This window comes from Arthroderma uncinatum, assembly GCF_011692745.1.
Source record: "Arthroderma uncinatum strain CBS 119779 chromosome Unknown scaffold1, whole genome shotgun sequence".
Lineage (NCBI taxonomy): Eukaryota > Fungi > Ascomycota > Eurotiomycetes > Onygenales > Arthrodermataceae > Arthroderma > Arthroderma uncinatum.
Genome location: NW_022983863.1, coordinates 3,109,947 through 3,126,009, shown reverse-complemented (window position 1 = coordinate 3,126,009; position 16,063 = coordinate 3,109,947). Strand labels below are relative to the sequence as shown.

Sequence of the window (16,063 nt, the reverse complement as noted above, 5' to 3'; positions counted from 1 at the left end):
GACGCCAACTCAAAGCTGAAGCCCGAAACACGCAAGATTTTATATACGGCCGGCCTTGAAGAGTCGAGATGTCGAGATGTCACTATATCGACGCCGGCCTGTCTATATCCCATGCTTGTCCTGATGTGTCCCTGGCCTTTTGCTGTTGCTGCCTAGCTCTAGATCAGGCTTACGTGAGGCTCTTCGCTTAACCCTCGATAGCTATTTAACTAACGACTAAGCGCCAGTGCCATGGATATCTGAGAAGAGACTCGATGACGCTCCTCCAGCTTCCCGCTGGCCATCTATATACCCTGGCCGCTGGTTCTGCTTTCTTCTCGAGATGGGAGACCGGGTTGCTCGGCCTTTGACGAATAGATTCTGTATACGGACTATACAGTAGATGCTGCAATAATCTCACCGTCACCTAGAGCGTATGGCTACATCTGCTAGAGTAGAATATCCCCGGTATGTGGAATTTCGCCTTTATTGTTCTTGCTGCTAGAGTCAAATCAGCTGTAATCTAACATGACGTCTTTTATATAGCCTTGTTTGCTTCACGGCCTTAATGTTTTGATGGATCATGGCCATCTGAGCGTGCTTCACCTCAATGCTTCACCTAATGCTTCACCTCATGCTTAGTCGCTCGATATTGATAGCATCGGCGTCTCTCTTCTTGGATATATTTTCCTTCTTCACTTCTCTTTTTTTAAACCTCTCTACTTTTATCAACCTTGGCTTAGTCTTACCTGGAAAAGGGGAGTAGTAGTTGTGCATAGTTTGTCTCAGCTACTGGCAAATCCCTTAGGATGCCTAGAAAGGCATTCATTCGCGACCTCAAGGAGGCATCTGCACCTGGGGCCTTCTCAGGGCTCACAAATGTGAAGCCTGGTGAGGATGATGGAACGTTGTCCTGCTCTCTGACCCTCAGTGAGAGCCCTCAGCAATCTGTCAATATTGAGTTTATGGTAACAGGTATGCCCAAGAATGAGAATTATTGCCTTGTTTCACTGAGTATACATTTGCTAATAAATGGAATAGATATCTCACTCTACCCAGAAGGACATGAGTTTCTTATCTACACCACCTCGGATGATGTTCCAAAGTATGTTACAGAGGTACTGGGACAAGCTCAACGGGGCATCAGCCGTTTAGAGATTCCTGATATGCTCTCGCAACTAAGCTACAACCTCCAGAAGAAGCTGAAATTGAAGGCTGAAACCGGCGATGCTATCGATGATAACTGTGATATTCAAAATGACGGTGAAGCCACCTTATTCTCAGAAGTGGAGGACCCCCTCGCAGATTTCAATGATGACGGAGATGGATGGTCTCCAGATTCAGAGCAACCGAATACTCAAGGATCGTGCAAAAGCAAAGATTTGGAATATTCAGAAGACGAGATGGAGGAACTGGTTTACAAGTTATCAGTAGACTTGAAGACAACAAAGTTGGCCGGTTTCCGCGTTGGATATCTTGGACACAAAACAACCCCTATAGTCTCACTCTCATGCCGAATCTCGAAGCTTGGAATATCAGAGGATGCGATGAAAGCATGGCATGTCAAAGAGCAGCAATATCTGGTCTGCTTGATCCGCTACATTGGGAAATACCAATCCTTTGAAGAGCTCCTGCTCGAGGACCAGGAAACTGGAAAGTCTTCTGTCGAAATGCGCGTTGGCCTCTGCGATGTGTATAAACCTACTTTGGAAAGTGCCCTCATTGTGTTTGGCCAAGTTGGTCTGGGAGGCAAGACTTCCATGGCTGTGGAGGCTGGAGGTGGAGAGATGGTACATTCCTTCATTAGCAAGCCGCTGAATGCGCTTCTAAACGAACGATTCGTGAAGATATTGCGTTATAGGAACAATTTCGGCCAGACCTGGTCTGGGGCAGAGCGATTTTTTAATGAATTCCAAGGAAAACCTATTGGTAATTCAGACCCCGTTCACACCAGTTACCAGGAACCTGATATCCCGGAAGAAAAGGCCGCCACGTTCCCGGACATTTTGAAGTCGGATCATTTCATGGAGACGAAAGCATTAGGAGCGTCCTTCCCCCTCATAACAATGCAATTCACGCTTCGCCATTTCGTACGATGTACGGAATTTTGTCTTGTCTGCCATTGCAAAACCAATGACACGTTCGAGGCAATCAAGCCCTACGTTTGCTCTAAGAGCTTGTGTTTATTCCAGTACATGACTCTCGGGTTTGGGCCCAGCCTTGAGTGGGAGATCATTGCGCAACCATACGTCGTCGACTTGCTGATCAGCTTTACTTATTCCAGCGCATTTCGAGGCCGTATTGTCGACATGCCAACTGGGCTTGGGCTTCTGGTTCCAGCCGGTATTGTGGAAGCACGGAACCCCCATTTATTCGGTAATTTTAAACTGCCTTCTCCAGATGAAGACCCTATATCGCACCGTGGTGTAGTATACTTCGACCGGTCAACAATGGCGATGAAGTTTCCTATCAACTATTCACAGGATGTTCGCCGAGTGCGTGTAGGCGACTGGCTTGTCGTCCTCGATGGTTCAGATCACCTCCACTGCCGCGTGATTGATGCGTCTACATGGCCTATAGTTGAGCTTTCTGACCCCATCAATGTATCGACAAGGCCGGCGGCAAGCCGTTCCCTGGCACCCCCGAAGTCGACATCAGGTTTTAAGCAAGTCTTAATTGTCTGGTATGATCAGAACTTTGACAACCTTAGCGAAAGGTCGCAGCATTTTATGATAGTGACCCTACTTGATACCCTTCCAACGGTCACCGAAATGAAAGAGTACTTGATGGAGAACTCTAGAGGCTCCCATCATACCCTTGGAAATTGGAAAAATAGGATTTCTAAGCCTGCTCTCGATATTTTGCGGTGGATAGTTGCATCAAATCGATCCTGCATCATCCAAGACGATCCAGACCCTACCGACAATGATACCGTCACACCCATAGTCAATAGTGACCGTGTCGGGGGAATTGCTGGCTATATGCAATTCCGCCTTGCTCAGGGGGCGCCAGACAAGGAAGAACGGTTTTCCCAGGCCGTTATGTTCGCAAAGGAAAGACTGAAAAAACGCCAGGCTACACTTTTTGCCTGGCATGGTAGCCATCTCTCTAATTGGCACGGTATTTTACGAGAGGGTTTGCATTTCAAGGAAATTGTAAATGGACGGGCATATGGAAATGGTGTCTATATGAGTCCATATTTTTCTACTTCCGCAGGGTACGTCAGTGCTGCGACATCCTGGGATCCCCTTTCGGGGCCCCATTCAGGAACTGAAACATGGCCTGGCAGTAAGCTGGGGGTTTGCAGCGCGATATCATTGAATGAAGTGGTGAATTGCCCCGAAGAATTCGTGAGCACTGCTCCACATCTGGTTATATCTCAGTTGGACTGGATTCAAGCTAGATATCTATTTGTGCGCTGTTCTCTTAACAAAGACATGGGAACGTATGCGCCTGCTGCGACAAATCAGCTCCCATATTACGAGCAAGACCCGAGTTACGTGGCACAGGGCCCAGATCATAAACCGATCATCATTCCCTTGTCTGCTTTCAGTCAACAACGGCGTCTTGCTCTTGGAATAAGAGCTGGCAACCCTCCTCCAGAAAAACCGAATGTCGCACCGGGGATCGCAACTATGGTCGATACTACGACAGCCGCACCAGTAGCTGAGGTATCTCCTACACCATCTAAACGGCAAAAACTGTTTATCTGGACTGGAAACTCCTTCTCCAAAGGCGTGGGGGCTGAACCGAAGGACGTAGATTCGGAAAATTCGGATCCTAACTCTCCCACGAGAGCTCATATTCCAGACCAGGCACCACGTATATCTCCATTGCCCACGCAAATGGATGCAGACGGATATATCAGCGAGGACACAGACGTCGAGGATCTCGATATTATCATACGGGCCAATGACATTGATATCAAGCGAGCCAGCCGCAAGCAACCCCAGGAGGCTCCAAAAGACATCAGTAATGGTAAAGATAAGGGTAAATGCAAAGCTCAAAACGAAACCCACTTTATCCCCGGAATCCTCAACCCAGCAACTCTCCCTGTGATGGCAGCTCCAACCTATGCCACACCATCTGCAACAGCTTCTCTTCAGCGTGAGCTACGAGTAGCGCTTCGTACCCAAGAGAACGAACCACTCGCTGATCTAGGCTGGTACATCGACCCCAATCTAATCAATACCGTCTACCAATGGATCGTTGAACTGCATTCCTTCGACCCCTCGCTTCCCTTGGCAAAAGATATGCAAATGGCCGATATCAAGTCCGTGGTCCTCGAACTCCGATTTCCTCAACAGTATCCAATCTCTCCACCGTTTGTGCGTGTCATTCGCCCCCGATTCCTGGGTTTTCAAAGCGGCGGAGGCGGCCATGTTACTGCTGGTGGTGCACTGTGTATGGAACTCCTGACCAATTCTGGATGGTCTGCTGTGTCTAGTATTGAAAGTGTCTTGCTGCAGGTGCGAATGGCGATTTCTAGCACGGAACCCCAGCCAGCGAGACTAGTCTCCGGACAAGATGCTAGAAGAGGGAAGGTAATGGATTATGGTGTTGGAGAGGCTGTGGAGGCGTATATTCGGGCCTGTAGGATGCATGGTTGGCAGATTCCCGCCGATTTTGAACAAGAGGCCAAGTGTGGATGGATTTACGCAGATGATTCGACCTCCAGAAATTAATATCCATTTTTCTAGCCCCCCCCCCCCCCCTCTTAACCACGTTCTTGAGGGTTACGGGTTAGAGATCATGTGGAATGCCTTATTCTACTTATTGCCTTCTTCGATACCGCTCAGGGTGTATTAATTTGGCAACAAATGAGTTCACGAAGCAGTAATGATGATGAATCAGGGAATAAAGGAGTTTATTGTGAAAATGTGGCAAAAATATATCCATTGAATGAATCATCAAGCAACAAATCCGAATGGCCGTCCTTTTAGCAAATAACGTAGTTTTGGTTGCCTCTGGAACTCCTCTACAAGGCAAACTAGATAGGTAGAGTAGTTGACATGAAACATTGTACTCGAGCCTCAGAGGAAATAAGTGTAGGAAAAAGTAATAGCTGCAACGAAGAGAAGAGAAGAGAAGATATAAATAGAGAATAATATAAATAGAGAAACGTTGGTTAGGACAAATCACCTCCACCCTCCTTCCTGCTTATCGTTGAAATCGTATGTAGCTTGATCCAAAGCCATCAGCGACATTGAGACATGAAATTAAAACAAAAAGAAGAAAGCCAACGTAAGGAAATAAGCGCGTATAAACATGACACCACGAACTCCGCTTTGTGCTCCAGCCTTTTCCCCCATAATTTTTAGACAAAATATAAAAGAACGAAGGGTAAGAAGAATTACTGTGGTAAAGGTACAAGCAAAGGGGGGGTAATGATAATAAAAACAACAAAAATAGAAGAAGAGCGAATGAAGAAAGTATGACATTCTTCTTGGATCTGTATTTCCATAGAGGAAACCACAACCACAAAAACCACACCGCACCGCACAACACAACACCTAAAATTATTCCAAATGGAAATTACCTAGCCAGTCAGGTTAACTCGTGCAAGGACAATAGCATCATAAACAAGAACGTAAAGGGAGAGAAGATGAAGGAAAGAAAGAAGTAGCGAATCGATCGCTAACTATCGTCGCATCTGCCAGTTCTGTGGCGGGAGGATATCTTGAATGCCATTTTGCATGCTGTTCTGCATACCATTCTGTCCATTGTTTGGCATCCCATTGGGCACATTATTCGGTATTTGAACTTGCATTCCGTTCAATATGATACTTAGGCCTTGGGACTGGCCGATAGGACAATCTTTATGGGCGGCGAGCATTGATCTCAACATGGCGTTTTCTTCCCTTGCTTTATCCAGGAGGCCCGATAGTGCCTCGTTGTCGCTGGAGAATGCCTCCGCTTTTCTTATAAGGGTAGCAACCCATTGTTTCTTTCGTTGACGGCATTTGAGCGCGGCAACCCTACAGGACGGTTAGAGGATTGAGGCTATGAACGGGCTGGGTGGATGGTAGGCAGAAGGATGATTGGATGAAGCGGAGTCATTCAACATACCTGTTACGTTCTTTGAAATTTTTCTTCTTTTCTTCATCAGTCATATTTTTCTTGGAGGTGCCAGATGCGCCAGTAATTGCGGCATCAAGTTCGCCATTCTCAAAATTATCAAGATTATCAAGATCGACGGAGTCATCATCAGTTAGATGTTGCTTGTCGGCAGCGGCACCATTTGCGGCCTTCTGTCGCTTGTTTGAGGCTTTAGGAATGTCCTCCGCCTTTCGCCGGCCGTTTGCAGCGCCTCCCTTTGCGGCGACGCCTCTCTTGCCTTTACTACGGGTATTGATCTTCGACGTCTCGGGGCCGTCTGATGAATTCCCGTTGCTAGGTGGTGCTGCACCATTTTGGCCATTAGTTTGGGAGGAGACGCCATTCATGGGTGGGCCATGAGCCTCACCATTGCGGAGAGGCATCTGCATTGGCTGAGAGGTTGGACCTGGGAACGGATTGCTCGTGGCCTGGGCACCTTTGGCTAGCATGAAGAGACCATTGGCAGCGTCAGTGGCGTCCGCATGGGCAAAGGGATAAGACTGCGGTGCAGATTTTGGTATATCCATTGAAACAGCCACCTGCTGAAGAATCGAATCTTGCTCCTGAGGATTCGAAGTAGGAGGAGGTGGAGGAGCTCCGTTTTTCCTTGCCGCATTGAGCGCGGTTCGCTGGAAATCCAAGGTCGTGGGAGTGGCGTTTCCGCTGGCCATCTGTTGGAGTAATGCAGATGGGCCAGGGCTTGGGAACATCGAGCCCCCACCGCCAGGAGTCAACCCTGTGCGCAATGACGACTCGTTAGGGGTTGGGAACCCGCGAGTGATACCATCAAAGTAGTCATTTGATCCAGCAGGGCCTGCAAGCATAGCAGGGCTCAGCGGGCCTGCACGAAGTGAATTTGTCCAATTAAACCCCCCGGTGGTCGATGTGCCTGGCAATGCAGGAGATGTCAAGGAAGCGACGGGAGGAAGGAGAGATTTCCCCGGGGTGTCAGAGGTCGGGTTCCCAAAGGACTGTTCGAATGGGTTGGGCTCAAAGGATAGATGAGAGGTGTTATGGATCCCTGAGAAATAATCACCGTTGGCGTCGTCAGCGGCCTGTCCTGGCTTTGGCGGGGACGCGATGGCCTGCGAGGCATCTACAGATGCTCCGGTAGTAGCTGCGGCCTCAGTAGACTCCGTTTGGTTTGCTGCTCCACGATCTAGCGGGATGATGTCAGTTATGACGAACATATAGGCATGCATAACCCTGATATAGATCAAAATGTACATCAACAAGGCAATGATACGACAAGGATAATGCGATTGCGATGCAGTGTCTAGCAGCTGGAGGAGATTTTACACCCCAAGGCCAGCGGCAACTAGGAGAGTGACAGGGAAAAGCCCACCTTCTGACCGGATCCCACCCTCCGCCTTTGTCGAGTCGTTCCCATCCATTGGCGAGTCGGTTCTGGACGCAGGTAGGCCAGCCTGCGGGGATGCAGCCTTGCTAGCGGGAGCGGACATGGTATAATGAGAATCAGGCGCGAGCCTACTGCGTTGTGGTGGTGAGGAAGTCGGACAGCAGCGAGATGGCGCCCGATGACGATCTCTCGAGTCTTCCCGATCGCAAGGAACGAAAGGGAACAAGAGGGTTCGGGTGGCTAACGGCTCCCAGAGGGGACAGTATGTGAAATAGAGGCACGAGCCCGTGAGTTCAGGCCTAAGAATATGGTTGTTGCGATGTGCGCGCTGTTCATTGAACGATGACGATGGGGATGACGATGGATGACGATGCAGCGACTTGAGAGAGCAAAGGAAAAACGAGCGAAGGTGGAAAAACTCTGACGACATTGATGATGTCGTTTGCTGAGTAAGTGGTCTTGGCGGTCTTGGCGGGAGAGGTTCGCTTAAGCATAAATTCTAAGCATAAATAGCGGAGAATACAGATGTAGATAGATTAGATGGCAGATGAAGATTAGATGAGACATTGGGAGGGGGAGATCCGATGGGATACGATGGGATACGGTGGGATACGGTGAGATACGGTGAGATATGCCTGCTAACAGAAAAGAAGACGGCACGCGGAAGCCTGGGTCTGGTTCGACCCATATTCTGACTCGTCCTGACAGCATGCTCACGTCAGGTATTCCAATATATATACTCAACTACGAGTATGAATCTGCTAATATTCTACTGCTCATCTGCTAACCCATGTACTTTGCCGCTATATTGACATTTATTTATTGACGTTATATGTGAATTCATATATATCCACCGGAATATCGCTCTCACGATGGGTAAGAGAAGGAGAGTAACATACTGCCTGACTCCTCTGGAAATAGCCCGGGAGGCAGCCAGAGTGGATGATGAAATCGACAGGATCAAAAACCAGCTAGCAGCACGCCCGTCGAGGATCCAGACTATCGATTTATCCCACCTGCTGGCCTCTCTCAAACCAAACCCAGATGCTACTCCTTCGGGGACCCCGGCAGATACCCATCCCTATGAACCACCCCCGTTCGTAGGGACAGTAAGCATCCTAGAGGACAGGCTAGATGCCGCACTGTTTGCTCTGGATGAACTCAAGATACGAAGGAAAGACCCTACTCGCACCGCGCTTTGGACTGACGCGTCGCTGGTGAAGAGAAAGGCTGGCATTGCGGTGGTGACAAAGATAAACCCTGCTCTGATTTACGATTCAAAATGGTTCACGCAGGTGCACAACGTAAAATGTGAACGCAAGCTGTCGTCCGACATTCTTGAGCTGCTAGCTATTCTATTCTCAAAGCAGTAGAACTTGCCGCCGAGTACTTCCCACCTCGAAAAGTGATCATCTTCTCGGATTGCCAGTGGGCCCTATACAAGGTCAAATACCCGAAACTAGTCATTGTCGATTGCAACCCGGATCTCTTTCGCTTGTGGAACGCCATCGCGGAGGATATAGCAAGACGATCGGCCCTCCTAAAATCGGCGGGCATTGATCTTCACCTCCACTGGGTGCCCGGACATTCCATGGTACCAGGTAATTACTTGGCCGATCGCCTAGCGCGTCGAGGAAGGAATTATGATGGCCGTGAACAAGACCTCTGACACATGAACCCTACAGCTTGTTCAGCCTTGCATGTTCGTGTCAACTACTATGCCATCTGAGAAGATTACGAGCAGGAAACTTAGTCAAATATTTGAGCTCAAATGTTATGTTATGTATCGTCACCAGACATGCAAGTTGCACAGCATGAAGACGTTCTATGACCATTCTTATACACCCAGATACCCAATATCCAAGGTCGAGCCTTCAATTGCATGGCGAGGCTCATGATACACTTCTATGCCGTGAATCCGAGGTTTGGTCCGTGGACCTAGCTCCCTAGCATCGAAAAAAAGGGTTCAGTACGTCACTGAGTAAGGGGCACGAAGCCGGGAATTGTTCAACCATCCACTCTGCAGGGGACTCGAACCCCACACCTAGCAGAACGTCTTCTGCCGGGCCACCGACCGGACTGAAATTTCAGAGATGAGGACCACACCCTACCTTGGATGCTTGCTAGCCATAATGAACCACCACTTTGACAACATGCGCCTTTAACGAACAAGGGATGACCTGGGCTAGCTAGGGTGGTAGCGTACAGGCTACTAAGTGCAGGTTACTAAGAAACAGGGGAAAGATGAATATGGAATGTTATTATCCGACGAGATGAAGCGAAGTAATGAAGAGGAAGGGTGGAGATATGAAAGGAAGAGGGATCCCAAAGTGCGAGGAGGGCGATTTAAAGCCTACATTATTTACCTTGGACGCTGGCAGGTGCATACGAAGGAGACAGCTTCTTGGGAAGGATATACCATGGTGTCATGCCTCCATAGGGAGCTGCGACCAAAAGATTAGCAGGAGCCTATTGAACTAGCTACGATGACTACTTCTAGCTGAAAGACAGTTCCAAAGAATCGAAACAAAATAGATAATCCAACCATGTAACCTTATCAAGGTAATAAAAATTTTACATCGGTGCTTATTTTATTGAGTTATATCAATGTTGATTTATCCTCGTAAAATGAACAAGACCGTCGTTAGAGTGTAAACAACAGTGTATATAGAGGGGAAGGAAAACGTGGGAGTGGACTATTTAGCATTCAACTAGGATATCAGCACTGTCAAGTTTTAATATCATACTGAATCTACATAATATAGCAGTAATTATAGGTAATTCATCAAGCTATAACTGGCTGTGATATAAAGTATGAAACAGAATCGATGACGCAATGTGTCGGCTTCTCTCCGTGCTGTTGTACGACCTGTTCCCTAACTATACACAATGGTCCCCCATTGGACAATCGGCCTTTTGTCCCTTTGGCCCAATACTCCGTATAATGTTTAAGGAATCCCATTGGAGGCCACACAGCTGAGTCGTCCGCTCTGTAGCTATCACGATCCACGATAGGTCGAGTAGTTCCATGGTCCAAGTAGCACAGGGACATGATAATGCCTCCATCCCTCCTCGCCTTCTCTACCATCGACCGCAAATCGCACCTCCACCTCAGGCCAGAAACAGTTCTCGACCCCTCGCTCACGGTACCACTCGTCAACACCGGATAGTCGAAGGCTCCATGTTGAACGTGCCTGTTTTGAAGCAGGCCGGTCGGGCAATTGGCTTAGAACGGAAGAGACTGATAAAGATTGCCCCTCGCAGGTCCAGTTCTTCACGCGTCCATCAGCGTCCGTAGTTGCTGTGAATTTGGGTTGCTTGTCGGACAGTGAGAATGAAGAAGAGGTAGGTTTCCCTTCGTAATTGACCATAGTCAACGTGCAGGAGATTCCTGCTCCGGGAAGGCCGGTGTATGTGTTCAATACATGGCAGGTAATCGGATCCTTGTCTGCCATCGTTCTTTCGTGGCTTGTCTCCAGGCCTCTTTCGCTCTTCTCGCCCTGGTTGGTTGGCTGTTTAGGCTGAAGATAATGTTGAAGCTGCAACAGTCTTCTTGATGAGGCGGTATAAGTAGATGGGGTAATCTGGTCTGCCATCCACTCAACCCTAGGTCTCTAGTAGTTATGTGCTCGAAGATGATGCTCTTCTTCACTTTTATATACACTCTCCGTCCGTGGCGGAGGTCGCCGCCTGCCTCGTCCGGCACGTGATATAAAATTGGGGAGACCCCTTGGTCCATTCAGCGCAGTCAGTGATATGACCGTCGACCTAGGGAGCTTTGAAGAACTCTCCCAAGGGTATGTGATTAACCTCCTACATCATCCAAAACCATAACTGATATATTAATATTAATATTCTGGACCATCTATCAAAATGCACCTCTAGGGTGATTTATGATCTAACATCTACCTTTATAAGTATTCCTCCTTCTGTTTTCTTGGCCGGCCTGACGCCATTATTGATGCTCCATTCCCATCCAGACTCCCAAATGCTAAGGTAAATAAACAAAGAAACAATAGTGGCAACACTGAGCGAGAAAGGGGTTTGTAAATTCTCGGGAAAGCAGGAAAGCACAACCCAGCCCTGTCAATTAGTCGAACGCCAACCTGCTCCGAGTGATGCTAAAAGGTATGTCGTAACGAAAGCCCTTCGGACTCGGAACCCTTAACGTCTTTGGCCAGAAGACCGTCAAAGCTACCAAGCGTATGCTTCCTCGAAGTACTCTATCTGCTGATACCCCTTAAACATAGCGTTATGAACCGCGTGTCTCACTTCATGGGTCAGGGAAAGAGGACCACAACCCAATATTGCAAGCCGTGAATTAGCCATTTTAGCGCTTTCGGCACTGTTTATGACAGTCGCCATGATATCCGGCCTTTCGGATTCCACCTTATACTTCAACGCAGCTGTTCCGATAGATTCTGAGCTGGCATCGCTATTTGGGACATTGGTTGGTTTTGCTTCAGCCGAAGGTAAAGTAATACCAGTCGATCGAGATTTGTTGTCAGAAGTCGAGTGGAACGAAGCATGGAAATCTTCCCGGTCAAAGGCGAGACTCAGTTCCTTTGAAGCCACTTGGTGAATGAATTTAATTTGCCTTGCTGACCATACAAGCGTGATGCCTTGAGTATAGGTGCCGGCACCAGTTGAGGACGAGCGACGGATATGATCCTGGATATATGGGACAGCGCCAGCAATGCCGGTACCCCCAACAATGAACAGAACTGATTCAAAAGCCCATAGAGGGGCAGTTTCTCCATATGGACCTTCTAATAGCAGCGTTATCGAGGTAATGGTGCCGCCCGATTGGATACATTGCTGACGAAGATTTCTAGTCCAACCATCTAGTGGGCGTATCCAAAATATATATTGTACTTCATTGGGTTGACCATTGCATGAGTTTTGCTTTCCTGCCACCTCTGCAACAGAAGATCGTAGGGAACTCATTTCCATTTCGTTATCCGAGAAGGAAATGGCGTTAGATTGTGGGTGCTGTTCTCTAGTCGATTCAGATTTCTCGACCCATGCTCCTAGTGTGAATGGATGGCTCTCATACCCTCTCCACCTAAAAGGCTGATATATAAAGTAATACTGTCCAGGTTTCTGGGAAATAGCAGTTGTTGCCGGCGTCAACTCAAGTCTAATGATATCTGATATGTTGTCGTAAGTGGCCACGGTTTTGGTATGATGTAGTTGCTTCCGAACAAACCGGACGCGGAAGTTGCAGTAAGCGATTCGAACGAGGCATAAACCTTTATCAAATACCCAAATAATGATAGGCGGCCATAGATAATTAACATATTTACCGTTAAGGATCGAGACGTGGCTAGGCAAGAAAGTCAGCAACGCCAATCGAAGAAACGGCATGCTGGCTGCGACTTACTAGAACATTGTGACGATAACCACAATTGATAATACAATGTGCATACGCAGAAAAATTTCGTAGAATTTTTTTCGAAACCATGCCATCGAAGAAATCAGCAAGGAAAGCATCGCTACGGTTCCCTAGACAACGATTAGTAGTTTCTTCTCACATGCTGCCCGTATAGTAAGGCTTATGGATCTAGCTCACGATAATTCCACAATAAAGCCACGGCTCTTTAATCGATGCTCGATGGCTCGCCGAGTCTCCCGGAACTGCAGAAAAATGCTGGTCAACAATGGTTCCTCTGTGCTATTTATGAGTCGACAAACCTTTGGTGGAATGAAGAACCATAAAAAGTACGGAGTGAATCATAGCCAAAACTATTGCGGCAGCTGAGACCTGTCTATGAAGGATATTGAATATTCGGAAGCTCCAGCCGGTTGCCCATAGCAATATGTTGTTTCGTCCTGCAAACATCCAAATAAGGGGTAGGTGTGCGATTGATAGAGTTCCAGTACGTTCGGCAATGTATTGGCACCGCTGTACTTTTATGCTAGGCCAACTTCATATGGGAAAGTAGTTAGCGGATTTCAAAAATGATCGAAAAGGGGAACATAGTACAGTAGGCTACCAGCGTAAATCTTGTGACTGACACCGCATAAGACTCCAAGTATGATCCAATGGGAGAAAATCGCAATTGCCTCCAGTCTGGTTGGCATATTGCACCCAGTTGTTAGCTTTATCCGCTTGCAATAGGGCCCAAAGAGGCAGGGAGTTGTTAGGTGTGTTTTGATACACCTGGACAAATATTATAGCGGATAAAGAGAGCAAGAAGTATTTTTACGCTTACGAGCGTTACTACCTTCTAGGTTGCCCTTATTTTGCCCCAGCGGAGGTGAAAAGACCCAAGTGCAAAAATTATTGAGAATTCCGACAAGGATTATGACACCCCAAATACCGTACATCGCATATCTAGGTTTTCAAAGTTAGCCATAAGAGAATCATAACAGAGAAATTGTTCATTTTATATGTGGTTAGGTACCCGCAATAATGATTTATCCTTGTTCCAGAAGCATATACAACCTATCTTAGATTAGCATCTGCACTATATCAGATGTAGTCACAGAGAGCGAGAGAGAGAGAGAGAGAGAGAGAGAGGGAGAGGGAGGGAGGGAGCTCTTACAATGGTCTTCAATGAAAGGTTATATAATTCTTCAGAAATAACCATCGGGCTCGTAACATTTTGGGCCTCCCGGTTCTTAATGACTTGCATTCCGGCAATGGTTTCGTTCGTAAGATTGGCAGAAAAATTTGACATTGGCAAAAGTGGCTGAGAAGTGTGCTTATTGCAACTCTCGTCTAGAAGAGCAGCTCCAGCGGCTATCTCAGTATCATTGCAGAAATGTTTGGAGGATGCATATACTGATATAAGCTTGATGTGGTTTTGACAATTAGTAACCCAATATTCCTCGCCAGGAGGTTCTTTAAATGTCATATTGCGATATGCCTCATAAACTGCAAGGAAACACCTCTCGTTACTCGCAGGTTGCTTTGCCGAGGCAAGGCCCAAGAGAAGTGCCCCTAGAATAGGGCCGGATAAGAACATAATTTTACCTTGAGGGCGTTCTTGCTAAGTAAAGCGCTGTAATACTTATCCCCTTGCCCGAATTTCCGCAGTTCCGGTTAAATTGTCTCGACGATTTGTAACGGGAGGAAAGAGGCTCAATCTTGTGTATAGCGTATGGGTATAGCTGTAGTATTAACCCCGCCAGACGGAGGGGAAATGGAAGACAAGTGCCTGTGAAGTTGAGACCATGTTGCGCTAGAGATCAGTCAAAAGCTGCCTGATTTCAATTTTCCTAGACTTATGCGAGAACAAAGTGTCTCACATTGTCGCGGTGGTAAAAATCCAACGGCCCTAGAGAACGTCAAGTAACCGGCCGGATCTGTCGGGATCCAGCCCAGTGCTTGAGTCCTTGGCCTGGTTGGAGTATTAATTTATCCCGAATGTGCCGAAAATATCGTAATATTTCCGCTCATAGACGAATTTTCCATGTTCGCTACACAAACCAGCCCATCCCAAGGGCCCGGCACTCTCTCCACCAACGCTCAAGTTTAGATGGTGATTCCGGGGAAGCCATTTTTGATGACCAATTGGCGTTTCATCAACGCTAAACTGTTATGCATCCATGGACCCTTTATACATCTCTGTATAATTAAAGTCTGTAGGATGCACTGTGTAAAGTATTTATGCTCTACCTAGGACTTTGTAAAGGATGGCAAAGGATGATAGCGTTAACGGTGGTGGTGGTGGTGGTGGTGTTCATTTTAAGGTTTTCTTCTGCTGGACTAGCGCGCTGATCTGATAACTAAAAGAAAACGGGTTTACAATCTTATCAGATTTTTCGGGGCTAGGATCTTATCAATCTAACCACCTGCAGTCGTACAAAAGGTTGTACTCGGAACATCCGTACGTGTGGTATGACATCCATGCCCTACACCCGAGGGTCAGAGATTTTAAGAATGGTGGATTGTTAGTTTCGCTTCTGCCGAGCCACAGCTGCGCCGTACCGCTGGGTTCTAGGACGTATGAGGAGATAGTGTCCGACAATGCTACAACATCGTGCCCATTACTGGGTAAATGGTGAGGTTGTGCAAGCGTTTCGTATCTAAGAACAGAATGATTCTCGCTTGATAAATAATTCCCAGTATGTTAATTCAACGGCGGGTTTTAATGCCGGTATGGCTCGTACCCTCCACGGTAGGTGACTCGCTCAACAACCAAGTTCCATGGGTCTTTCGGAGAGAATTTATTTTTGCCGGTTCTAAAGGCTGCCATACATACCCGTAAGCTGCACCGTAAGCTGCAAAGAGATAATAATGCCGTAATCTCAACGGGCGTTTTTCATTCCCAGACGAAACACGACCATCATCTCACCAAAAGGCAACCAGGGCACAAGCAACTTTCAAAGGATCTGATAGGGGTAGATATCGTAGGAGGAATGCTTTAGCCTTAGAAATCACGAAAATGCTTCGGAACAACTCCATTGCCGTGTGTTCACCCAGGCTGGGAGCTATTGTAAATAAAATTGGAGGGAGCATATATTATTAGTATGTCGTAAGCTGCAGGTCAGGCCAACCCACCTCGTATACTAATTCTATCTCCAAATCATAACCCCTCAGCTCCGGAAGGCAACTTCGCTTGCGTACACGGACAATTAGTCTCTAGACTATCAAAGCGGTTCCCAGGACCGTGGCAT

General features: G+C 47.4%; 3 protein-coding genes across 3 annotated transcripts; 2 read left to right on the top strand and 1 right to left on the bottom strand.

Annotated features, from left to right (window-relative positions):
- Positions 1–788: 788 nt before the first annotated feature.
- GIQ15_00947 (polymerase family protein) lies at positions 789–4,664 on the top strand (the record flags this gene model as incomplete). The annotated part of the gene is made up of 2 exons (XM_033548364.1): positions 789–954; positions 1,021–4,664. 2 exons carry the CDS (start codon positions 789–791, stop codon positions 4,662–4,664), a joined length of 3,810 nt encoding a protein of 1,269 aa, XP_033409315.1.
- A 956-nt stretch (positions 4,665–5,620) lies between these two features.
- On the bottom strand, positions 5,621–7,868 carry GIQ15_00946 (AtfA; the record flags this gene model as incomplete). The annotated part of the gene is made up of 3 exons (XM_033548363.1): positions 5,621–5,957; positions 6,049–7,237; positions 7,424–7,868. 3 exons carry the CDS (start codon positions 7,866–7,868, stop codon positions 5,621–5,623), a joined length of 1,971 nt encoding a protein of 656 aa, XP_033409314.1.
- A 442-nt stretch (positions 7,869–8,310) lies between these two features.
- GIQ15_00945 (uncharacterized protein) lies at positions 8,311–9,107 on the top strand (the record flags this gene model as incomplete). Its single annotated transcript, XM_033548362.1, has 3 exons — positions 8,311–8,314; positions 8,360–8,749; positions 8,806–9,107. 3 exons carry the CDS (start codon positions 8,311–8,313, stop codon positions 9,105–9,107), a joined length of 696 nt encoding a protein of 231 aa, XP_033409313.1.
- Between the last annotated feature and the right edge of the window lie 6,956 nt (positions 9,108–16,063).